Source organism: Leucopleurus acutus (genome assembly GCF_964270905.1).
Source record: "Leucopleurus acutus genome assembly, chromosome: 7".
In the NCBI taxonomy this organism is placed as follows: domain Eukaryota; kingdom Metazoa; phylum Chordata; class Mammalia; order Artiodactyla; family Delphinidae; genus Leucopleurus; species Leucopleurus acutus.
In genome coordinates, this window is record NC_139150.1 from 3,338,423 (window position 1) to 3,363,924 (window position 25,502).

The window sequence follows — 25,502 nt, forward strand, 5'->3', positions numbered from 1 at the left end:
TCACATCCTGTCCCGGTCTGCTTCCCCGCCGCCGCCCTCCCCACTCCCGCGCGTGAGCGTGGCGCGCGGGGCCCTCTGCGCCCCCCCGCCCCTCCCCTTCCCCAGCAAACTTTTGGCACCCGGGCCGCCCAGCTGCTCGCCCCAGCTTTGCGGGCACGGGGCCGCTAGGAGGAGGGGCCGAGGAGGGGCCGAGGAGGGGCCTAGGGGCGGCCCGCCCGCAGCCCGCCGCCCGCCGCCGCCGCCGCCGCCGCCGCACGCCCAGCAGGGCGACCGCGGAGCCGCTCGACGCGCTCGAGATGCAGAGCAGAGGCTCCGCGCAGCAGACCCCGCGCGCCGCCTGCTCCGGGTGCTGAAGGCGCGGGGACACCGCCGGGCGCCGCCGCGGAGCCAGCAGAGCCGGGAGCGCGTCCGCGTCCACGCAGTCGCCGGCCGCCCAGGGCTCCCCGCACGCCAGGACGTGGGAGGTGTTCGCGAGACATGCGACCGGCCCGGAACCTCCTCAGCCTCCTCTTCCTCATCCTCATGGGCACGGAACTCACTCAAGTACGTGCATGCAACGCCATTTTCCTCCCTGCCTGCGAGGCGCCCGCCCGGCCCCGGGGAGCCCGGCAAAGTCGGGGAGCAGCTACCGCGCGGCCCGGCACCCCTGCCCGGGCGCCCAGCCAAGGGCTTGGGGAGAGGGCCAGAGTGCCAGCCGCGCCTGGGGTGGAGGAAGGGGTGAAGGCTGACCCGAGAGTGCTGCCGCGTCCCCCAGGACCCTCAGCCCTGAACCCTCCCTCCTGGACTCCCGGGCTGACCACTCCCTGCTGAGAAGTTCAAAGGGCAGCATTGGGGGTGGGGGTCGCCATTTGGCTGCTACTGTCACCTGGGAGGAAGACAGAGCAGGATGTCCGCCGAGCCCCTGGCATTTGCAGAGGTGGATCTGACCTAACTCCCACCCCCTGCATCCCTCTTCTGGAGCCTCCTGCATTGGCTATAATGCTGCCCTTGGGGCTCCCTGGGCTGGCGGTGGGAATGGTGCCGCGGAGACCAGAGCGGGGAGGGCAGGCGGCGTGTCTGGGGCTGGGGTGCCTTGTGGGCTCCATGTGGAGGGGTGGGGGGCGGTTGTGGCCACATTCGCGGCATGAAGTGTGAGTGGCAAGCGTGTGTGGGGACCGCTGGGCATTTTAAGTGGGCTCGCCATCCCTGAACAATGTACCGTTAGAGAGCCTGTCTCCGGCTGGTATTCTCCATTTTAAAAATGCATTTCGGAGCTGGCACGTCTGGGAGGAGAAGGGCTGTCTGGGAGCGCCGGACTGGAGGTGTTGCTTTGGCACCGGGGTGCTGGGAAGAGCCTGCCAGCTTCGGGAGCCAGGCTGCTCAGAGTGACATTAAAATGCCCTTTGGATGGTGCCACTGTGCCACGGTCTGAGCTGGGAGAGGCTGCAAGTCCAGGAAGTGGATGGGCTGCCAGCACCTTGGCCCCAAGAGCCAGCTGCCCCGACCCTCCTTCCCTCTCTCCCTCCGTGCCTCCCTCCCTCTCAGAATAAAAGAGGAAACAAAGGAGAGACGCGAGGGTGAGAGGTAGATCACAGGAGAGAAGGCTCTGGAATAAGCTTCCCGTTTTGCCTTGAAGCCCTTGCCGGCTCCCTAGCTCTCCCGGGAAGTGCAGCCTCGGCCCCAGCGTCGGAAGGGTTTATTGTCCCACCTAACCTCGGAGGCCCTGCTGGTGCCAGGCAGACAACCGGCCAGGCCCCTGGAGAGGCTCTGCACGGTCTCTGGGAGTGAAGTCTTCTTGGCTGCAGGGAAAGCCTGGCCAAGGGGCACACTCGTGCCCTGTGAACGGACCCTGTATGTACGCATGTGCACACACACACTCACACACACGCTTCCACAAGCGCGCACCCCACAGACATGGAGCCGGGCAGCGTGTGCCTTACTTAGACACCTCAGGAAAGAGATGGCTGGTCTGGGTGGCCCTGGAAGTGGCTGCCCTTGGGCCCTCCAAGCCCTACTGGCCTCTTCACCTGCAGGCTCCCTGAGCTCTCGTTCCCCGCCCTCCTGCAGAGGTTCACTTCTCAGCCTTTTTAAAGATCCCCCGGTCTTGGAAGAAACTTTGGGTTCAGCTTCAATTGGAAGCTTTGTCTCGGTGGTGAGAGCTCCCTCCTGTCCACGCTGGCGGCGCCAGCCATCTGAACGTGGCCCGCCCCTGCCCACGCGGCTACAGCCACACCATCCCGTTCAGGACCCTGGTCAGCTCCCCAGCCCAGGCCCTCCAGGGGCCAGGAAGGCAAACGATGTTGTTTTTTTGGAAGTCTCCTCTTTCTGAAGCTGAGCTGTGGCATCTCTCAGGGAAATGCCTTCCTCAACACAGCCCGGAGGCAGGCCCTGCCCTCCCCGCGCCTGCCTCTGAGGCTGTGCTTTCAGAATCTTCCATTGGGAGCCCAGTATCCCTAATTGTGGTGGCATTTTGGAGCAAAGGCTCACCTGGCGAAAATCTCTCCAGCCAGCTCAAATCTGTGAAGGGGTCAGAGAGTGGCTGGCTCAGCCACCAGCCCCAGGGATCCCGGCTACCCCGGTCCTGCCCAGGTGGGCTTCTTTGGGGTCAGGCCAGGTGCCTCTCACTTTTACCAGTCACGTCTAAGGCAGGAACTGGAATTGGGAGTGGGTGTGGGTCCAGGGCTGGGCTGCTCTGAATAATCTGAGAGCTCCTTGGGGACACCCCTACCTAAGAACCTTGCTTTCTTGATCCCGAAGTAATTCGATCCTAGGAAGCCACATTGCACGGTGTCAGGAGAAATGCCGCCTACCTGGGTGATGAGTGAAATACCTCTGGGCGTCAGGAAAAGGAGAGCAGAGCAGCGGTGACTGAGCTGTGTCTGTCTCCCCTCCACCCTTTCCCTCTTCCACTTTAGGTAAATTGCTCCCACGGCGGCACCCTCAGTCTTAGGGCCCTTCCAAGGGACGTGGACACAAGGTTCCAGGGCCACCATGTTTATGGGTTAGGACCCGTCCAGATGGGAACAAGTCAGAAACGTATGGGTTTTACCTGCACTTCACAGGCGCTGCTTGAAGGATTCAGGCAGCCGGGCAGGGGGAGGGGGGAGTGTAGAGCACATGGCGGGGCCATCTGTTCTCCCGACAGCGCGCTTATGAGCCACTCAGTCAAATGCCAACTACTGATGGATGGCCTACTACGCGCCAGGCTTGTGGGCCCAGATGAACTCTGTCCTCAGGTGGAAAGATGCTTGACTGGGTCCTGTTCTGTGATTTTCAATAAAAGGCTGGTGTTTCAAGCTCCTTGAGAAGTGTCCTCGGAGTTGACCTCTCATCTTGGGGGGGGTGGGGCAGCGCTGGGGCTGCCTGAGCCCCGCCCACCGCAGCCCAGCTCGCCTTCCCTTGAGAGAAGCACGTCATCCCCCGTGTGTGATGGCATGAAAGGGGTGGGCAGCTCTGTGACAATGACCTTGGACCCGGCTGCCCTTCCCCTTCCCCGTCCCGCCAGCCACTGTCTGGTTGCCTTGAGAAAGGCTCTGAGCCTCGGCCTGAACGTCTACCCTTTTGAAACAAGGAGGATGAAGCTAGCTGATGCTCGAAGGTGGCTCCCCCTACAAACCCGCACTCTCGTTCTGTCCTCCTCTCCTGCCACAGGCAGCTCTCAGAGGCCAGCTGGTCGGGCTTGACGCGGTCAAAGCCGGGCTGGCGATGCTGAGTACAACTGTCTGTCATCCGGGCCACGGTGCTTAGTGGGGAGACCTGAGGCTCTGCCATATCTATTCGTTTAAGAGCCATGAGGGCTCTGGGGTCAGAGTGGAGGGAGCTGAGAACGCTTTGGAGAAGGGGTGCCGTGTGCGCGGGGTCCAAGGTCGCACCTGGGTGAGCGGGGCAGGAAGACGGGAAGGAACAGGTGGGCAGCAGCGGGGCTGCACACAGACGCCGCGGCATGCAGAAGGGCCCAGAACCTTGGCTCTTGTATCTGGAGTTCGACAAAGGAGTGTTGAGGGATTTGCTTTATCTCAGGGGTGCAGTGGATCTCTTCTCATTAGTCCCCAAGCCAGAAGTGGTCTTTCTTAACGACATGACGACCCCGACCCCTTGGGATAGGGCGGGGCTCCAGCTGTGAAGGAGCACAGGGCACCCTCGAGCGCCAGCTGTTACCGGGGCTGTCGAGTGCCCTCAGGCTTTATGGGCCGACTGCTGTGGGCTCTTCCGGAGCTTGGTTAGCTGTGTGCAGGTCTCAGCACCTGAGAAGAGATGGGAGTGGACTCGGCGGCGGGCAGGTGGGGGTGGGTGATGGGTGCTGTGTCTGGACAGGCAGGTGTCACGGAGGGGCTGGCGTGGAGTTAGCCCCTCAGAATCCCATCACTGCAAATCTGTTCGCTCCTCCTCAGATTCAGCCAGAGTGGAAGACCCCAACCCATCGCCCTGAACAAACTGAACAAGAATAAAACCGTCCATTCAGACGGAAGCGTGAATTTTGTCACCTGCTTGAATCAAAACTTAGGCCCAATGATCCCACTGACGTCCTGTTCATGTGCCCCAGCCCCTCGTGTCCCTCAGATTTTAGGCCCACGTGTGCCCTGGATGCTGGGGTGTTAGTGGTCCAGGGAGTTGGGGGGTTCAGGACCATGGGGGTCTTTTCCTAAACCGGTTAGTTCAGCAAGCATGGGATTGATCCCGTCTTTGCACTGAGGTTGGCCGCTGCCTCGGGGGCTGGCCAGAGACCATCTCCAGACACGCAAACAGCCCGCACGAGAGAGTTGCTCCCGTTTGCAGGGAGAAGGCTCTGTGCCAGCGGGGGGCGGGAGCTGTAACTCCGCAGCGCCAGGCGGCCGCTTCATCTCCGGAAGCAATTTGCCCCTTGTCCCACGCACTTTAGCTCCCCGCACTAAAAAGGAAGGTAATTTTCTGCCCTGGGTCGTATTTATTCCTAAAGTTATCGGGCCCTGTAATCAATATTTAACATCCCATGTAAAGTAATCCACAGCTAATTACTGGCTAAACTGAATTAGACACACGCCAGCTGTGACAGGTGCTGCTGGGGACAGGAGCTGCTTCCGGCGCTGAGAGGGGCCCAGTAGATGCTCTCCCCCGCCGGAAGCAGCAGCGTGAGGTCATTCCCATGGCTCAGGTAAGGGGGAGAGAATGGAACAGGAAAATCCACATCTCTTCATGTTTTCAGGTTATTACATATCAGAAACTGGCCAGGAGCTTAAAGCACTAGGGAGAAAACCAGTCACGAGGGTTCATATTTTTGGAGTGTCATCAAGTGTCACGCATCCCCCCCACACACACCAGGAGCTTAATCTGGGTCGGGCAGAAGCCGCCCCGGTGACCCTGTGTTGTCGGTCTCGAAATGAGGAAACCGAGGCTCAAGGGGTAGAGGGGGGCGCGGGGGGTCAGTAACCTGCCCAGTGGCCCAGCAGGGAGGTGACAGACCCCAGACGCAGCTCCGCGGTCTGTCTGACACCCGAGTTCATGTTCTTGTTAAGATGGAGAGAGAAGAATAAAAAGTAGAGAAACGGCTCAACACCACTGAGAACCAGTAAGAAAGGGGGCACCTGGTGCCGTCACGGCAGCTCATAGGGCCTTTGGAAGAGGGTGAGAGCCGTGTCTCTAACTGTGTGGCCCGTTGCTCGGCCTGCTCTGAACTTGGAGCTTGGCTTTTCGAAGGGGAAGAGCCTGCGGGGGGCGGGTGTGTCAGACCCCTTGGGGGTGGTCTGCTTCCTGCCACTGAGGCTGGGTGAACCGGACAAGCCCTTTCACCCCAGGAGGTGGAGGGCGCCTTCGAGGGTGCACTGGGTGCCCCGCCTCGGTTCTCTCCAGCCTAAAGGTTCATGCAGGGAGCCCCGCGCCCCTCAAATCTCCCAGCATCTGCTTGACGACTGAGATCCAGGAATTAAGAAAAAAGACACAGACCTTCTTAGCTGATGTTAACATCTAAATCTCCAAATCGCCCCACACGCCTGCGGTCCTGGTTACGCTGTTTGTTACATTTGGTGTAGTTTATAATTATGGGGCGGCCGCGGCGAAGAAGGCTCCTCCTTGCTCAGAGGGTCTCCCCTTCTTCTGCACCCAGGTTAAGTCCCACGACGAACACATAGATGACAGTGGGCAACAGTGGCTCCCTCACCCTCGGGCGGTGTTTAGAAGACATGGGCTTCCCCGTCTCCTCGCTCTAGTCTGGGCAGTGGGGACCTGGCCTGGGTGTCTCTGATGTACGGTTCAATGGCATTTAAAATCGGATGGTCAGTAAGAGGGCGAGTGACTGGAAAGAGTGTGGATTGAAGAGTCCAGCGGAGAGAAGGGGTGCAAGGTGCTGAAGCCCCGGGCCTTGTCTCCTCAGAAGCCCTCACCTGGAGACGCTCATCTAGGGCAGTTCGGTTCCTTGCAACAGTGTAGTGAGCACACAGGACACGCTCCAGGAGCTTAAACCTCCCAGCACAGATGTCCCCAGGGTGCACATGGCTCTCACGGGTGGCTCTGGAAGGAAAGTCACTCCCACTTGCTTCAAGTGGTGCTTTGGGGGTGTGAGGGTCAAAGGAAGAACAGAGGTGTATTCATAAATATCATAAATAACTTTACTCATCACCCCAGAATGCTGCTGGTAAATCTGACAGCATAGCAGGACTCAGAGGAGAGCTCTCGGGGTTGTAAACACTTCTGCTCTCCGATGGGTGGGTGCCTGTGCCCCACCCGGGCAGTCCAGCCCCCAAATCTTGTCCAGGTGACTCTGCACAGGTGGAATCAGTGGTGCGTGGCCTCTGGGGAGAGGGCATTGGCTGAGTCACCCCATAAGCAACTCGAGGGATTGCTCCAGAGTCAATACCAGCCGTTGGTAGAGGGGCTGAGGTTTCTGAGGCCACGTCTGGGGTCCACAGGCAGACGGTCCTCACTGGTCTGAGATGCTGGTGATGTGTTGAGGGCGGAGTGTGTGCTCCGGGGAGTGGCCACGGGTGGAAGCGTCTAAAATCCAGCAGCACCAAGTCCTCTGCTCTGAGCAACTGTTACATGCTGGGCTGTTCCCTAACCCTAACCCAGCTGGACCCCAGAGCTGACTCTTAGATGTTTTCATAATGACACCACCTTCTAATTCATGTCAAGATCAATTACTTACTCAATAGAAACCAGACCATCCTCCACTAGTTCTGATGAGTTCCCTTACCCAAAAAATAGGAGATGGTAATGTTTGTGGGGCCCCAGGAGCCATGCGTTCAGCCTGGAGGGCAGGTGCCCGCCGAACTCTCCTGTCCCTGTCCTTCGAAGTGCCTCTCCCGAACTGGACCCCATTTCTGTTGGGGCAACTAAGACAAGGTGGGGCTGCGGCCTCCCTCCCACTGTCTGGGTGTGACGGTCTGAGGCAACGTTTATGAAAGGAGCATGGAACTTTCTAGAGCGGGAGCAGAGGGTGTGGGAGGAGGCCAGGGTGGGCCTCGGGCAGTCAGCTGGTGGGTGGGAGGGGCGAAAACAGTGCAGCTATTCAATTCCGACTAGGATTTAAAGGCATGGGGGTGGGGGGGTGAGTCAGCTTTCTCTCCCATCCCTCTCAATGCCTTGACCTCCTGGGGTCAGCTTAGTTCCCACGGAGCTGTAGGAACTCCAGGGTGCAGCCCACGTTTGGCAGCCCAGTGCGACTAACCCAAATCTTTTCAAAAGACTGCTTCTCAGCCATGCCTCAGGGGATGCCGTAAACCCTTTCAGGCTCCCTATCAGGACTGCAGGCTCAGGAGAAATACGATGAGGGGGTTTCAGATCTCCAGGCTGCCCGTAATTGCCTGTCCCCTGGAGAGTCTGGGAGAGTCCCGGGCCAGGGGAGCTGAAGGCATTCCTCAACGCTTGGGTGGTCTAGACTCCAGCAGGTCTTTGGAGCAGGACTTGGCTTCATGGGTGTAAATGACCTGGATTTCATTTCCTCCCCTGAACAGCCCAGCCAGGTTGGCGCTCTTCTAATTTAGAGCACCCACTGTAAATCCCGCGGGACATCACTGCCGTGAAATCAGATCGGAAGTTCTTCAGATCAGGAGAGGTTTATTCGAATTCTCTGTATCGGCTGTGATTGGAGCTCACCTTCCTAGAACGTAGCTCTGGGTGTTGGGAGCTGTTTTCCCGTCCAGGAATACCTCTTCTGCATTTGTATGTCTGCATCAACAGCATCTCTTGTGGGTGGTCGTTAGCCAAAAGCAGCTCTTTGGAGAGGGGGCGGAGGTGTCCAGGGGCATCTGTCACAGGCTCTCGCACCAGTCGCTCAGCTCAGCTGAGCGTCCCCTCGGAGCCACTCTGGTCTTCTGCAAAGCGGGGATGGCGAGGATGGGCACCCCTACTGGCTGCCGTGTCTGTTCCTGCACTGACTCACTGGATCCTTACACATCCTGCTATTATTAAACCCGTTTTACAGATGGGGAAACCGAGGCACAGAAGGGCTAATTACCTCGGCCAGGGTCTCACAACCAGTAAGGGGCAGAACCAGGGCTCAAGCCCAGGCTGTCTGGTCCCAGAGTCTGTACACGGAGTGTCCACTCCGAGATGCTTCTCTTGGCGATGCGTGTGCTCGGTTGGTCGTAGGGAAGTTTCCGTTCACGCACCATGCCCGGAGTCTGATCTGTCGCGTTGCTGTTGCTTCTGTCCTGGGGTTTACAGCGGGCTGTACCTCGTGTCGTGGTTTTGATCTGGGGTCTGCAGCACACTGCACCCCACATCTTGCACATAGTAGGTGATAAGTAAATACCTGCAGCTTCCGCAATGGACGGCGTGAGGTTTTGGAGATTGGATTGGAAGTTGTTCCGAAAAAATAAGTGGTCCATGTCCTTCCGCAGTGGGAAGCGGCTGTGAGTGACTTGGTCGGCACAGCCTGCGGCCCTAAATCGGTGTTAAACGTTCATTGAAGGAGAAAGGCAGAGAGTGGGGGACTGCTGCCCACCCCCAGACCCAGCTGGCGGGACTCAGAGCACCGCGGTCGCGGAGCAGAGCATGCAGTACCCGCTGGAGCTGGGAGATGGCGCCCTTCCCCAACTGGTGAAATTTGCTGCTTCCAACCCAGAGGCTGCCACAGATCCGTGCATTAACCAGGTTAACAAACCAAAGGAGCGTCTTCAGCTCATGGGTCTCACACCAGTGCTCAGGCGAGGACCATCCTGGCTGTAACAGTCCCTGCTACATAGGGGGACGCAGCAGAGGAAAGCTTCATGGGAGGCCTGGTGGAAGTGCCTTTCATCTCCCGTTAGAAGCCTTCTGCAAATTCTGAAGCACTATTAAGATGTTTGACCCAGTCAGGCCTGTGCTTCCAAGGAGACTTACGTGTGTCTTGACACCCATGCTGCCGAGGGCTGGGGACTTGTGCCAGCCTGCCCTGCCCCTCTCCCTGGGCATCAGGATCCCCTACACATCCGGAGAGCCAGTGAGGACACCCCCCCGCCCCCCAGCCACAGACCCCAGGCCCCTGACCAGGACTCCACCTGCACCACACTCACCACGGGTGGGGCCGCTTTAGCAACCCTGCGTGGAGGCCTGAGCCCCAAACCCACACCCAGCTTCTGCACCCCTGCTGCATGCCCACCTGGACCCAGGAGCCCACACTGGGTGGTGCCACAGCTGCCAGCAAAGGCCTTAGGGCTCCTGGCTGTCCCGGGCTCCCAGAAGGGCCTTTCCCCTAGCCCCCTCCCCCAGCACTGGGGCTGGAGACCCCCCACCAGGGGCTGCTTTCGGAGCCCGCCAAGAGTTCGCCCTCCTGGCTGGGTTTCGGGGGGGGGCTGCCGGGCTGGAGGAAGCCTGGAGCCACCGCCAAGCAAGTCCCCGGCAGCGGGGCGGAGGCCTTGGGCATGGATGGGGTGGGTCTCAGGGGGTTGCCTGGGGCTCGCTGGCCGGCGACCTTGAGGGTGGAAGGGCAGCGGCCAGCCCATGCGCTAGGGACGTCGCCGTCTGCGCGGGCGGATTTTGACGACTTGGGAGGAGGTGGTCTGTCTTTCCTCCCGGGCCACCCCCTCCCTACTCCTTGGTGACGGGGCTCTGCAGGCCTCGCTGCCAGCAGCCAGGGGGCGGCGGGGAGCCGGAGTGGAGAGGAAAAATCCACCCGTTTCCTGGGCAGATTGCGTCGGCCGCCGCCCGGACGTGTCCCCGCCTCCCGGCCGCGGCCCCCGCGCGCAGCCCGCGCGGCGCTCAGAGCCCGAGCCGGCGGCTCTTCCCGGCGGCGGGCGGGTGGCAGAGGACGGTGGGCAGCGGCGGAGCGGCCACTCTCCCGGGCGCCCGGGGCGGCGCGGCCATGGCCGGGGCTCGCGGGGCGGCGGCGGCGGCGGCGGCGGGCGGGCGGCGGCGGGCCGAGGGGGCGCGGGGACACGGCCGGGCGCCCCTGCCCGCCGCGGAGCCCGCCGCCTGAAGGCTGCCCGGGGCGCGGAGCCGGCGCCGGCGCGGCGCGGGCGCAGGAGGCATTCCAGGCGCGATGTCGGTGCCGCTGCTCAAGATCGGGGTTGTGCTCAGCACCATGGCCATGATCACCAACTGGATGTCCCAGACGCTGCCCTCGCTGGTGGGCCTCAACACCACCAAGCTCTCAGCGGCCAGCGGCGGGACGCTCGACCGCAGCACCGGCGTAAGTGCGCCCGCCGCCCGCCCTGGCGGGGCCTCCTCGCCCGCTCCCTCCCGGTCCCCAGCCCCGGGCGGGAGGGCGCCGCGCGGGGGAGCCGGGCGCAGGGGCAAGGGCACGCGCGGGGGCCACCCTGCTCCCCACACCCCAGCCTCGGCCACTCCTCCGCCCGCGGTCCCCTCTGTGTGGCGCTTGCTGTCTCTGCCCGGTCCCCTCGCGGGGCCGGGGAGCCTGCCCAGGGACTCAGAGGCTTGGAGTCCTCGTTCAACTAGTAAGTCCCTTGTTGATAAGGTTAGGGAACTGAAGCAGGGGTCCTGGGGACTTGTCCAAGGTCACTCAGCAAGTAAGGGGTGGAGACGCGGTGGACCCCAGTCTGGCTGGGTCCAGCCGGGGCTGGGAACTGAGCCCGCCCCACTTTGCAAAAGCCGGACTGGACCGGCCGGAGTGGGGCCCGGGCGGGCGGGCTCCGGAGCTCTTGCCCTCAAAGTCCCAAGGCGTCTTTCTCTCCCCATCCCCATGCGGAGATCCAGAAGGTCCCCGCCGGCGGAGGGTGTAGAGGGGCCGGGCGGGGCCCGGGGAGCCACAGCTGCGGGGCTCGACCCTTGCCTTCCGCGCGATGCCTTGGGGGAGGGGGTGAGCGGCCAGGGCCGCCTCTGGACTGGACTGACTTAGGTGGTAGCGGGAGCGGAGGCTGAGCCGGAACCACCGGGGAACGGCCGCTGGCGGGGCCGGCGGAGGAAGGGGCGCGCCTCAGGCTCGCTCCCTCTAAGCCGAAAGGAGAGGTGAAGGACACGCGGCTTCCTCTCGCGCTCCCTCTGGGCTGTCAAGGGCGCAGTGCTCGGGGAGGAGGTCTCCTGGTGACCCCTTCTGAGATGGTCATCCGTTCACCTCACCTGCTCTTTCGAGAACTGCAGGCAGCATTTTCTTCCTGATGACTTTGTTCCTACCTCTGGGTCCTGAGCTCCTGGGGTTGGAAATGAATCAAATGAAATGTATGTATCTACTGTGGATTCCCTCCACCCAACTTCTCCCCATACCAACGCTAAAAATAGCAGGGAGGTGACTACCTGAGGCCACCGGGCAGGCTGCAGGGTCGGTACCCGGGGTGTTTTCGGACAGTGGTGTCTGTCTGCCCCGTGTACATGGGCGGGACCACCTGAGCTGGGTTGCAAGGTGACACCAGCCATGTCACCATGTCAGCAGCCATGTGCAGCTCTGGTTTCGTGACCGTCCTTGGGCACACCTCAGGTTTGAGGTTGGGTGTGACCCCTGCCCAACATGTCACCAGCAACTTGGTGACATCTGCCCAATGGCTAGTGGGTGGCAGCCTGTGCAGAGTTGAAGTCCAGCATCTTTGCGGGCAGCCTCGAGCAGACCGCCAGCGGGAACACTGCTGGGGCTCGGGGTCATCGCAGCTCTGGGCTAAGAGGCTGCTGGATCCCGGCTAGTACCACTGGTTCTGCTTCTCCAGTACCAGGGAGCAGCAGAGAGAGGCTGCGCCAGCCTCCCGTGCTCACCTTACGGGAGGAGATCCTATCTCTCAGTTACGTGCCGTTGTGAGTCGACCAGCATGCAGTCTCCGGTCCCCCTTCCCTTCCACCTAGCCTATCAGTTGGGTCAGATGCCAAAACTCCAAACATCCCCGAAATTTAAAAATCCCTTGAATTAAAAAGAATGTTTTAAAGAGTCATGCCTGTTTGACTCCCTTCCAGCCCTGGGGATCCTGATGGGAGACCGTCTGTGTTCCTCCCTGTTTGTACCTCCCCACGGTCGGCACATGTCTTTGGACCACTTCTTTCTGCCCTTTCCCAGGGGCTGGACGTGGACGGTCATCCCGGTGCGCTGCTTTCTGGTCTTACCTTTCTCCCTCCCTCTCCCTCGCCCCACGTGCTCTCCAGGTGCTGCCCACCAACCCTGAGGAGAGCTGGCAGGTGTACAGCTCTGCCCAGGACAGTGAGGGCAGGTGCATCTGCACGGTGGTCGCCCCCCAGCAGACCATGTGTTCACGGGATGCCCGCACGAAACAGCTGAGGCAGCTACTGGAGAAGGTGAGTCCGTGCAGGGTGTGTGCGCGTGTGTGTGCATTTGTGTGCCCACGCTAGCAGCCAGGTCCGTCCCAGCTCCAAGACCTCACTCTTCCCTGGCATGGCCCACTGGGAATACTGGTGAATGAATGAAACGGACGGATGAATGGAGGGAGGGAGGGAGGGAGGGAGGAACGGAGACTCCCCCAGGGCTGCCCAGGAGGAGGCGAAAAGCTCCAATGGGAGTCACGTGGGCTTTAGCGAGGGAGCACTTGGGGCTCCTCTCCCACACCGCCGTCTCCGGGTCACGCCCACAGCCTGTGGTCCAGAGGGCTCAGAGCTGTTGCCCAGCAGAACCTGGGAGAGCTCCCTCGGAGCCCGGAAGTGGGGCCGCTGGGTGGCATCTTCGCCCCCTGCTGCTGAGTGGTTGGACCCGGCGACAGCCAGGCCAGGCGTTCACGCCCGTGGCTGCCTTCCCGGTGCAAAAGCAGATTAAATCGTCACCTTTGTGACCCACCTGGGCACAGCACTTGCGGTTTGAATCCGTTATTTCACTTGATCTTCACAAGAGCCAGGTGAAGGTGGCGAGGTTTTCACCCCGTTTTAAGAAGTGGAAATCTGGGTCCAGGCAGGTGGGCTGACTCTCCCAAGGCAAACAGCCAGTGAGCAGGGAGCCGGGTTGGCTCTCAAACCCGGGGCCGGCCTCCCACCTGGCCCGCGACCTCTGCCCCCCACGGAGGCTGGCACTCCCCATGGATCTTGGCAACCCGCTGCCTGCAACATTCCTCCTGGGAACCCTGGGGTCTCAGGTAGCCTGAGCGCCGGTTGTCCTGGGAGCTACTGAGGGGAGAAGGAGAAACGGCGGCCCTAGTACTCCACTTACCGCCCTCCCCAGGGAGAGGGTGCGTTTCACATCAGGCGCCTTCACGCCCTGCGGGAGAGGGGTCACACCTCCCACGCCACACACACGTGCTCACGTACGCACACGCGACACACACAGCACATATAACAGAACACACAGATACACACAGGCCACACACACAAATACGTATGCACAGTCACCACACACACCTCACACGTACACACACACCTTACACACCACACATGTTACACGTAAACGCTCACTTACACAGACACACATACACCACACACAAATTTGCATGTGCATACACACACTCACACACACACACACACCCCCTCAGTAAAGCCGAGACTTCTCCATCAGCTGAGGAGCGCTGGGGGGCCTGTGCCGGGAGGAGAGCCACCACCCCGGGGGGAGGCCCGGCAGCCGCGGAGTCTGTCTAGTTCGGTTCAAGCCCGGCTCATGCACAGACCCTCACACGGGTTCTGGCAAAGCAGGTCCCTTTCTTGAAGTCAGTGGGGAAAGAGGGGCGTCCCTGAGGCTGTCGCGGCTCTGCTGTGTGGACGGGGCCCGGGCAGGAGGAGGGCTTGGGGCAGCTGCCGCCTGGCTCCCCTCTGAGGACCTGTGCGTTTTTGTGCTGCCGTCTTTGGTCACCCCAGTAAATCACTTTAAAAGAATTAAAGAAAAATGTATGTAACAGGTTCCACAAACATTCATTGACACCAGACTAGACTGAAGCCTAATTGGGCCTTTAATTATTCATTATTGCAGAGGAGGGGGTGGAGCTCGGAGGGGCCTCGGGGCTGGGGGGTGGCCCCTCAAGCCCTTGGGAGGCCGTGGTCAGTTCCAGAAAGCTCTGTGAGCCCCTGGGAACACAGGCCTTGGAGGCCTCCTTCCTGCCTGTGTACAGCACAGCGTTACTGCTTAAACATTTAAAGCCCGCATTTACACTCGTGGGCACTGTGGGCACTGTGTTGCCACCACTTCTCGGGGCAGAAGCCGTTTGTTGTATAGAGGGCCTGGCTGCCGTGTGAGAAGGGCAGGGCTGTGCGTCCCTCACTCCTTCCCCAGCCTCCTTCTCCTCTTTCCTTCTCGGTGGGCACCATCTGAGCATCTGTTCTGTCCGTGGGCCTGTGGTCCCAGCTGTGCCTGTGTCTCCAGCCTGGCATCCTGTTCCAACCCACCTGAGGAGCTTCCAAAGGTGGAGCCTTCGGTCCCAAGCCCAGAGGTGCTGCTTTGAACTGGCCTGGGGTCTTGAGAGGAGCCTAGCATCAGTGTCTCGTGAAAGCCAGGCCCTCACCCCGCGTTAGGGCTGAGGACCCATGGCAAAGGGCGGGCAGGGGCCTCAGGCCCTCTTCTCTTTGAAGAAGCTCATGGCCCAGAGCTTCAAAGTGTGGGCTCTGGAGTCGGTCCGGGCTTTGCATGGTGGCTGTCTGCTGTGTGACAGTAGCCAAGGCACTTAACTTCTCTGAGCCTTTGGTCTCCTTCTGTGTCAAATGAGACTTGAAATAGCGCCCACCTCCCAGAGTTTTGTAAGGATCGGATGAGATCCATAACGCAGTGGGCTCAGCAGTGCCTGGAACGTAGAAAACGTCCCATAAGTATTAGCGATCAGTGGTCGCCTCCAGGCCAGCTGTGTCTGCTGCGCGGGCAGGTTGCTGCCGCCCCTCCCCCCTCGGCACCTGCAGCCACCTTGGGCGGGGTGGGGGATTGTGCCTTTGGTAGCTGTGTGACCTTGAACTCCTCAGTTGGCTCCTCGGGGACACATCCTACAGGTGAGAGAATGGACGTGCCCAGAGGCGGGGCCTCTAGACCGGGAGCTCAGAGAAGATGCAGGAGTGTGATGGCCGCCTGGGGCTTGACTACCTGCTTTCCGGTCAGCCGGAGAGGGAGGTGCTCATCCCGCCGGGAAAGGACTATAGGAGGGGCGTATTAAAGCGACTGAGTGACTTAGCATCTTGAAAATATGTTTTCTAAATTTCAAATTTAATTTAAAAACTTTTAAATGTGTTAAAAGCATCCTTCTCTGGCAGCTGAACAGCCCAGAGGGCTGTGTGTGGCCCCAGCAGGAGAACCAGGCTGAAGCCCGGAGGGTCCCGCAGCGTCTGCTCGGCAGGTTTTAGCGGCAGCCTTGTGGGTTTTGCTGTCCATCAAGAATCCCCCTAGGAGGAGGAGGAGGAGGAGGGGTCTTGACTGGAGCTGTCATTTTTGTTCCTTCCTCCCGCCCTACGGCTGTGCATTAGGTGCTGGGCCTTGCGCTTGCAATGAGGCCTGTCCACTTCCCCCCGTTGTCCAGAAAGGCGGTTGAGACAGGGGTGTGGGTCACTGCCATGCAGGCATGGTGCCAACAAGGTGATGGTGTTTCCAAGTGGTGTGCGGCCACTTCTGGCTTGGCTCATCAGGGAAGCCTCCCTGGAGGAGGTGGCATTTGGGCTGGGCCTGGAGGGATAAAGGGAAATACAGCTTTTCTCAAAAGAAGTCCTCAGTTATTTAAAGTGACAGAACAAACTGTTGAGGGGGACAGGAAGACCTGAGGTAACAGAGCAAGTATATTTCAGTTTCCCCTAAAACATCGAAACAGAAAGGATCAGAGCGAGTCAGAGTCACCCACATACTGTATTTTACAAACCTGAATTTTTAAACTGAATACGTGTGCATTACTTTCAAATAACAAGCCAGAGAATCCCAGGCATTTTTAAGCGCTGAGCTGAGTGGTATCAGTTTTTCCTCCTTCGGGTTTCTCTTTCTGATTTATTTTATTTGCGGGGGGTGAAGGACATACCTTAAGAAGTGCAAACCACACTATCATCTCTTCTTTTACTGACCAGGCAAAGCTAAGCCTCGTACCCAAATGATTTAGTTCCAAAAAAGGGAGGGTATTTGCAAATTCAGCAGAAAAGAAAACAGAAATGAAGATTTGCGGTTATGGAGTTATGGAATCCACTGGTAATTGGATTCGATTCTGAGAAAATGACCCAAACAGCACTTTGGCCACCCTGAGCCTTTCCACCTCCCTGCTACCCCAAATGCATTGGCACAGAAGCGCAAGCCAGTTTCCTGAAAATAAAATGCACTGGCAGGTGGCTGCACTAAAACTGTTTTTCTTTGAAGCTCTCTGGAACCCTGTTGAATATTAAAGTTTCATCTTGAGGCTAGACTCAATTCCGATCTGCCTGTAAAGGTATAGAACAGAGATTCTTCATTTGCTGGGTGATTGATTCCTGAATCTCTGTTCTGAATGTACATGTTTTCAGAACAGTCATCTACCTATGATACTGTGGGATGTGATGGATGGCGTGCAAGGTGCAGAATCTGGGAGCCCAGTCCCCTGCTTCCCGAGCGCTGCGCTTATGCAATCAGCCCTCTCAGCGAGACACCCAGTGAGATTTAGGGGGAAAGAGGTCTGTGCCTAGAGGTGGGGGAAGCCCAGCTATGCTGTTCATCTTTGTTGGTGTTTATGCCTGCCTGACTGATTTCATCCTGCAGAATAAAGAGACTAGAAACAATCCCCTGCCCACGCACCCCAAAAAAAGAAGAAAAAAATCACCCAAAGCCATATGCCTGGAGCTATGACCAACAGGGAACCAGAGGTCCCTGCACCCCTGGTTGTAAGAACACGTCCTGAAAGATGGCAGAAGAAATGTTGACCGAACCAATTTGCTCTGTTTGGGGGGTTCTTGGTCATAACAATCCCTGCTGCTGGTGATTAACTAGTAAGTCACGCACCAGCCGCTTCTGGCTCCCAGTGGGCTGGCCATGTGGAAAAGGTCACTGTCGTTCGTTAGGAGGCAAATGAGGTCTGCAGGCACCTGCCGCAGCTCCGTCCTTGAATCTGTTGCCTTTTTGACAGGTGCAAAACATGTCTCAATCCATAGAGGTCCTGGACAGGCGGACTCAGAGGGACTTGCAGTACGTGGAGAAGATGGAGAGCCAAATGAAAGGACTGGAGTCCAAGTTCAAACAGGTGGAGGAGAGTCATAAGCAACACCTGGCCAGGCAGTTCAAGGTACGTGTGCTGTGCCTCCTCGCCTCCTCCCCCTCCCCTCCCCTCCCCCTCCCCCTCCTCCCTCCCCTCCCTCCCCTCCCCTTCCCCTCCCCCTCCCCTTCCCCTCCCATCCCCTTCCCTCCTCTCCACCCCCCTCCCCTCCCTCCCCTCCTCCTCCCCTCCCTCCCCTCCTCCTCCCCTCCTCCCCTCCCCTCCCCTCCCCTCCCCGTCCCCCTCCCCTCCCCTCCCCCTCCCCTCCCCTCCCCTCCCCCTCCCCCTCCCCTCCCCTCCCCCTCCCCTCCCCCTCCCCCTCTCCCTCCCCTCCCCTCCTCCCTGCCCTCCTCCTCTCCCTCCCCTCCCCTCCCTCCCTCTCCCCCTCTCCCTCCCCTCCCCCTCCTCCCTCTCCCCCTCTCCCTCCCCTCCCCTCCTCCCTCCCCTCCCCCTCCTCCCTCCCTCCCCCTCCTCCCTCCCCTCCCCCTCCTCCCTCCCCTCCCCCTCCTCCCTCCCTCCCCCTCCTCCCTCCCTCCCCCTCCTCCCTCCCCTCCCCTCCCCTCCCCTCCCCCTCCCCTCTCCTCCCCTCTCCTCCCCCTCCCCTCCCCTCCCCTCCCTCCCCTCCCCTCCCCTCCCTCCCCTCCCCTCCCCCTCCCCCTCCTCTGAGACTGCATGATTCCCCTTCATGCTCCCACTCTCCCTCCAGAATAGCAATTTGAGGCCAGGAAGGAACCCAGCAAGGATGCTCTTTTCCTTGCAAAGGGCAGCACTCCTTGGAAACAGAGAGGCCACCTGCCCTCACCCTGGTTTGGCAAAACTCACCTTGAAAGGGGCAGAGTTGAGGTGCGGTTTTCACACCTATTAGCTTCTGAGGCCAGGGCCCCAGCTCCCAGCATCTCCAGCCAAGCTGCAGATTAGCCGGGAAGGCACGTGATTGGTCCTTCCCGACTCAACAGCTGCTGCAGGTGAATCACATTAGCCAAGGATTAGCTTAATTGATTACAGCCATTTCTGAGCAGGGATCACTCAAGGCAATTCTTCACATCTGACCTAATTTAGCTGCGACAAGTCTCACTGTAGATTTGCAGGGAAGGAAGAGAGATGCCAACATCTTTCTCACTTCCCCGTATGTGTTCCTTTTCTCCATGTAACTCTGGACATTAAAGCCGGAGTTGGTTTGACCTAAATTTATATATACAGATGTACAAATATGTATATATACACCTAGAGTTTACTCAGCTTCAGCATGGTTCAATTGACAAATTATATGCCCCTTAATTGAGGTATACATGCATGTTAATTAGAAACCTAGCTCAGATGTAAATGAACGGGTCAAATCACACAGCCCCGCTGGACTGGAAACTGCTGATGCTTCTAGGTCTTCCTGCCCTTTCTATGCTAATGTTTTCCTTTGATGTGTGCTCCCGGCTTGCAGCAAGAACTAGTTCGCTTTTAAAAGCAATATGTTATATAGATGAGATGGCAAGCTAATGAAGTTATAAACCTATATTATAAATAAAATAATAGCAGGTTGAACCTGTTGAGGAGAAATGAGCCTATCGCAGGTGGACATGTCCTCGCTTCAGACGTGTCATCAAGAATTATCTCGGCAAGAGATTTTGACCTGCCCGACCCCAGAGAGCTTGTGTCCCTCCTCGTAAGGCCCGCACTCCCTTCTCTGGGGTGGCCTCACATTCCTCTAAGGGTGTCCTCAGCATCTGTGGGCTACATCCTCTCTGCAAGCGCTCTGTCCCACTTCCCAAATCTGGGGCACTATGGCTCTGAGGGAGGAAAAGCAGCCCCTGCCTTTGACCACACTTTAATTGCCCTAAACACTTTCGGCAGAAATTGCTGTGAGGGCATCTACATAGCTGTTAAAGCAGTTTGTCTGGACTGACTCTAGCCTTGAAGTGTGATTTTTCCTTTTAAGTGACCGTGAAGATATTTGTCTGTTAATGGCTATCTGTTTAAGGCAGGCTAGTGAGCTAGTTCTTCAACAGTTTTCATTTTCTTGCTTGCAGGGCTAACTTAAAAGAGTTTTTTCAATGCTGCAGTGACTGAAGAAGCAGTCCACTCCCATGTAACCATGACAGAGGGCCAGAGAGCTTTTTTGCACCCTGCATTTTTACTATTATTTCCCGTTACTTAGCACCATACCCCTAAGGAACCTTGAATACAACCAGGATCTCTTTTGCATGCGACTGTAGATGCATTTCATGAACAGTTTGAACCCTTGTCAATGCATTTTTTGAAAAACAAAAAACAACAAAAAAAGAAACTTTGTGTATGTGACTTAAAGCATGTAACCTTCAGATGTTGCATTCTAAACTGACAATAAAGACCTTTCCCAAATATGTTGGTGTTCTGAAGACTGTTTAATATGCTCTTCTAACTCCTGTGGACCAGAATGAATCAATCTATAAATAAAGCGGGAGTGTGGACATTTTCCCTCACCTAGGGAGAAGCCAGGCCAAGGCAGGGTGTTACAAGTTTTTGCATGCATCGCACTGAACCCAGCTTATTTTAACCTTGCAGGCGATAAAAGCGAAAATGGATGAACTTAGGCCTTTGATACCTGTGTTGGAAGAGTACAAGGCCGATGCCAAATTGGTATTGCAGTTTAAAGAGGAGGTCCAGAATCTGACGTCAGTGCTTAACGAGCTGCAAGAAGAAATTGGCGCCTATGACTACGATGAACTTCAGAGCAGAGTGTCCAATCTTGAAGAAAGGCTCCGTGCATGCATGCAAAAACTAGGTAGGCCCAGAACCCTGCGGGGCGGGGCACTGCACCGCCCACCTCCCCACTCAGCTCGCTCAGGCTTAGGGAGTGGTGCTGAAGTGGACAGCGCCCGCCTGGCGTCAGGGAGCAATGGCTGGATTAGGGCTCCTGGGTAGGGCTACCTTGACAGATAGCCGAGGGAAGTAGGCACCACCTGTCCTAGGGCCTTGTCCAATCCTGTGCAGAGGCCAGCTCACAGAGCCCATTGAGCTGCACATCTGGAAAAATGACGTTAGATGTTACCTACCATCTGAAGAACGTGTGTGTGTGTGTGCGCGCGTGCACGCGCGTGTGTATGTGTGTGTTGGGTGACTTTTTAAGACACAGGTTTTCATAGAGCGGGAAACGTACATATTAAGATTCCCTCCAGCTTGCAAACGAGGGCTGATGGAGCTCCCTGAGATACTGAATCATGCAGAAAAATCCATCACATCACAGTGGAAGACTTGCCATTCACAACAAGCCAGGGAGTCCCTCCTGGTGCCTGGAAGGGGTGGGACTGGAGCCAGCGGCCCCTGGGCTCCTTCGGAATCTTATTTGTGGTTGATACCCACTCGCCTTATCCACTTTCGTGTTAATTGCTTTAGCAAATCTTAACGTGTCAGCGTCGGAGTCCACTTTTAAGTAGCACATTTTAAATCCCAATTCCATTTTCAGGTTTTCTTAGGAAAGATTGGCTGGCCCTTCCACCCACTGTTCTCTAACACAGAGGTTGTTCCTTTTCATATGGTTTACTTTTTAGAGTAACTTAGGGTAGCTTTTAGGGTAATTCTGCTTTATGAAAAAGTTTCCTTTAGGTTTTATCTGATGTTTTCACTTGATTCCCTTTTCATCCCCCACCCCACACGCACTACAAATGCCTTATTTTAAACTTAAAACATCCCCAAAGAACAAATACTTTAAAAAAAAATCCCCATTGCTATTAAGTGGGAGAGAGAGAACGTTCAAAGGGCAAGAAGGTCGAGTCAGCCAACCTTTTTGTTTGAACAGGTTCCCACGTCTAGTTTATTTTTATGCCGTTCTAGGTGCCCTAGTAACGCTCCCCGGTCCGGGAGAGGGCGGTGAGCGCTGTTCAGAGCATTAGGACGAATCCGTTGTGATCTGTACACTTGCATCACGTGAGGGATTATCTGCTGCGTTTCTTCAGATGTGCTTCACGGCACCCACGTCCTGGTGTGTCCGGGACTGGGTGACCTGGGACAGTCCCGGGGAGAGGGTCTGGGCTGGACGGTCTCTACCAGCTCTTCCCATTTCAGCATTCAGGAGTCAGCGGGAATGTTTGAAATGCTACTGGTTATCAGGCTTATCCGTGGTTATGGGACTAATGAATACTTCTGGTGGGCACTGTCTTTGGGTTTCTACCCATAAAGCTCGCTCTACCCTAAGCTCCCGTCACCTCTCTCCAGACCCTCCAACGCTCCCCCGGGGGCTCTCGGCCCCTGGGGGTTTCTTTGTTACTTATTTCTCCACAGTAGCATTTTTATTCCCCGGTAGACAGACCGTGTAGAAACCAGTGGGAAACCAAGATTAAACCTTCACGTTTTCCGATTAACGGATGAAGGAGCCAAGTGGAAATTCAGAGGGGGCAAAGGTACAACTGATGAGAAGCTAAGGGTCTTTCCGGGAGGATGCTGCCCTTCCCGGACAAGCAGCCTTCGTGCCCGAACTCGGCCTATTTTTAGAAGCTGGGTGAATTCACTTTAGGGTTTGGGATCTTGGGACTTTCACATGGGTCCCCTTGGGCCGCTAAAATAAGGAGAGAGGATGAAGAGGCCCCCGGAGCCCTGTTCTCCACCACTGAGTGCAGTCACTTCTGCACTCACAAAGACCTTGACCTGTAGATGGACCTGCTGAGTCTTCGGGCAGGTGGGTGGGGGTCTGTCTTTCACCAGCACTCGGGTGGGTGATGTGGGTGAACACCGAACTGAGAAGCCCCATCTGGGGGAGGCAGTGTCCTAAAGTGGTAGGTGCCACTCAATGGCCCTGTGGTTCACCCAAGGCACTGACCACTTTGCATTTCAGCCGCCTCTTCGTCTGTAAGTTGAAGGCGTAGGAGTCCCTGCGCCCTGGGGTCACTGTGTGAGTCCACAGACCCATTCACGTCACGGGCTGCGCACTGTGCCCAGCATAGAGTAGGTGGTGATAGGACACGTAGGCAGGTGGGTACGTAGTACCCGATAGCTAGACATGATTGCTAGGTAAAGAGACAGCTAGACCGATAGGTAGGCAGGTAGGTCAGTAGGTAGTTAGACAGTCAGATGATAGATAAGTAGGTAGGTAAACAGATAATACATAGGTAGGTAGGTAGATAGATAGACAACAGATGATAGGTAAATAGGTAGGTAAGTCAGTAGGTCGGTAGTTGGATAGACAACAGAAAATAGGTAGATAGGTAAGTAGGTAAGTCAGTAGGTAGGTAGGTAGGTAGACAGACAACAGATAATAAGTAGGTAGGTAGATAGGTAGACAGACAACAGGTAATACGTAGATACAGCTGCTGTCACTTCTCCCGCTTCCTAGGTTTCCATTTTCATTCAAGCTCGGTAACTTAAAGACCCAACCAATACCTGCGGCTGCTTATTTTAGTCTTTATTTTAACCCTGCAAACAGGTACCATCTTAGCAGCCTGTTTCTTTGCTGGGAGGCTGCCGGTGAGCATAGAACAGGGGAAGCCGGTACTGATGCTGTCCTGGGCGGTTAGGACTCCTGATGATGCAGTGTCTCAGAGGCCGGCAGTTCCTTCCTCGGCCTCCCCCGCCCACCCCCGGCCCCCCGCCACCTCCGCCTCTTGCCTCCTGGGTCTGAAGTCTGACTGTAGGTTCCTTTTGCTCTGGTGAACAGCATCTCGGTTACCTTCCTGGTGTAATGATGGGGAAGAGGGTCTCCCTGCAGTTTCCCCAAAGTGCTCTTAATTAGGTCTCTATTCTCTTCAAAGTGATGTTGCTGACAGTTCCATACACAGGGAAAAACAAAAACAAGGACGGCAGGTCCCATTGGTTTTCTGTTTCCATTTTAAATCCATTTAAATGGCGTTGTGTGTTTTTCCTCATGTGTTCCTCACGTTCCCAGCCAGAACGGGAATCTGAAAGTCTGATTTCTGGAACTGGACATGGGGCTCAGCACCTCTCGGGCGTCATCCGGAAGGGAGGCGGGTGTCCACAGCTCCCCTGCAGTTCCTCTGGTTCCCGGGCAAGGCGAGGGAGAGGCAGAGCTGCCCGGCGACCCTGTCCCCTGAGCTTTTGCTGCCACTCCGTGGAGAGCCTGCAGAGTCAGAGGCCCCAGCAGCTAGACCAGCCAAAAGCAGAGACTTAAGATCCGATGCGGAACGTCGTTGGTACTCATGCGCGTGTCCCGGGCATGGCACATGCCCGTCAGTGTCAGGCCTCAGTCCTGTCTGTAAAATGAGGGGAACTGGCTGACTTCGGGGCTTCCCCCAGCTGGACCGTCCTGGTTCTCCGGTGCTAAAGGCCTCTGTAGGGAAGGTCGAGGAGACAGAGAGAGGGGCCCTTAGCTCCTCCCCAGAGGCCGGGATGGAGCCGGGTGAGTGAGCTGCTCCCAAGGACGGTGGATAAGTTAGCCCACGCGGATTTACACTCAGGATTGAGAGGGAAGTTTAGGGTGTCTCAGTCTGCAGGGGACCGACTAGGACAGCGAGGAGGGAGGGGACCTGAATCCAGGTGCCGCCCACGGCAGTGACCTCAGTGGTCCCAGCAGGCAGGCAGGTGTCCCCCCAGGTTCCTTCCGGGAAGTGCTCGGGATCACAAGAGGTCTCTCAGCGTCCCCGTCCCTGCCCAGGTGCGGAGGGGAGATGGGCGTCCAGGGTGGCCCTCGGGCCTCTGGGCCTGGGCTTGCAGGGAGGCTGCTCCGTCCCCGGTTAGCTCTTCTGCAAGGACATGTGTCTGTCTGAGCTCCCAGCTCTGCCAGCTCTTCCAGCTTAACTCTCCAGTCTTTAGGGATACAAGCTGGGACGGGCGGTCCCGGGACCCGTCTGCCTGCTGTGGAGCAGTCAGCCCCCTCAATCTGGTCTCTGGCCCGGTTCCTTGGCAGGCACGTCGCCCTGGGGCCCGCTCAGGCTCCTGTCAGAGGTCACTCGGGCTGTTGTTCAGAAGTGGCCTCCTTCTAGGAATAGCGGGAACCAGAGGATTTCATCTGCGGAGGCTGCTCTGTCCAGGCTCCCAGCTTTGCAAGGCGGCCCCCCTCCTGAGACCCGGCCTGGGCTCTCAGGGCCCTCCCAGCTGAGGGTGCTGTGCCTGGAGCCCAGCCTCCTCTGAGATGGACCTGCTCGGCTTCCCTTCCCTCCCCATCCACGAAGCCCAAGCGCTCGTGACAAGAGAGGGCCACTTTCGTGAACGGAACGTGCCAAGACTCTGCCTCGCGGCTCTGCCGTGGGGCTTTTTTAGATCCTGACAGTTCCCGAGGTCTTGGCACAGCCAGTCTGGATGGAGAACCAAAAATAACTCCGTGACTCAAGCAGGGCGGGCAGCCTCCATCCCCAGTGGAGAGCCGAGCCCACAGCCAGGAGTTGGCCGAGCAGGCCTCACGGGCCAGCTGGGCCCTTCTCTGCTGCCTCATCCGTGATTGTAAGGCTCCCTCCGAGAGGCTGGGGGAGGGTGGGCTCAGCCCGTCGGGCCAGGGTGCACTGGGGGAGACCTCAGCCCAGGGCAGGGCGGGGCTGGAGCTGGTGCAGACACCCTCCTCCCGCCCCCCGGCCCCCCCGCAGACGGTCTCCCCTTCTCTGCAGCCACGTGTGGGCCGAACGCAGTGGGACCATCCGGGGCAGCCCCGAGCCTGGACTTGGCCACAGTCTCGGTGTGAATCCATGGCCGCTGGCCTCACTGGGCATCCTTCTAGAAGCTCCCCACTGGTTAACTGCTTTAATTCCCACCACCGCCTCAGGGGTGGGTATCCTTCTGGCAGATAAGGAAGCCGCCCTCAGAAGAGGCGGCCCACCTTCCCCCCTCCCCCGCCCCGTCCCCTCTGGCGGGTTACGTGGCAAAGCAGTGGGCTGACAATTTTCTGGGAGATGGATACTTATACCTCTCAGTTCCTGAGAGGTGAGTCATTTGTTCAGTCATTTGTTCGTTCATTCATTCGTTTTGGACAGCTCCCCCAGGCTGAGCCTTGCAGGGGGAGGGGCGTCCTGCCTGGGGTCGTGAGACCCTGACGCCCGGGGCCACGCCCAGGGGGTGTGCAGGCCCAGCCTGGGTCGGGGAGGCAGGGTGGGTGCCGTCCAGAAGGGAGCGGGCTCTGCAGAGGCGTCAGTGTGGGTCCAGCCACAGAAGACAGGAGGGCAGGAGCGGGGTGGG

The 25,502-nt window shown here is 57.9% G+C and overlaps 1 protein-coding gene across 2 annotated transcripts in view; it reads left to right on the forward strand.

The window, feature by feature from the left end:
* Positions 1–456: 456 nt before the first annotated feature.
* Positions 457–25,502, forward strand: part of OLFM1 (olfactomedin 1) — a gene marked incomplete at its 5' end in the record, with an annotated part of 34,477 nt that continues 9,431 nt past the window's right edge. Inside the window, 4 exons of one of the 2 annotated variants that reach the window (XM_082842428.1) lie at positions 457–543; positions 12,454–12,603; positions 17,292–17,447; positions 19,953–20,172. In XM_082842428.1, the coding sequence (XP_082698554.1) occupies positions 478–543; positions 12,454–12,603; positions 17,292–17,447; positions 19,953–20,172 (592 nt within the window). Of the gene's footprint in view, positions 544–10,411; positions 10,562–12,453; positions 12,604–17,291; positions 17,448–19,952; positions 20,173–25,502 lie in introns of those variants that run through there. The other variant, XM_082842427.1, reaches the window with a different exon arrangement.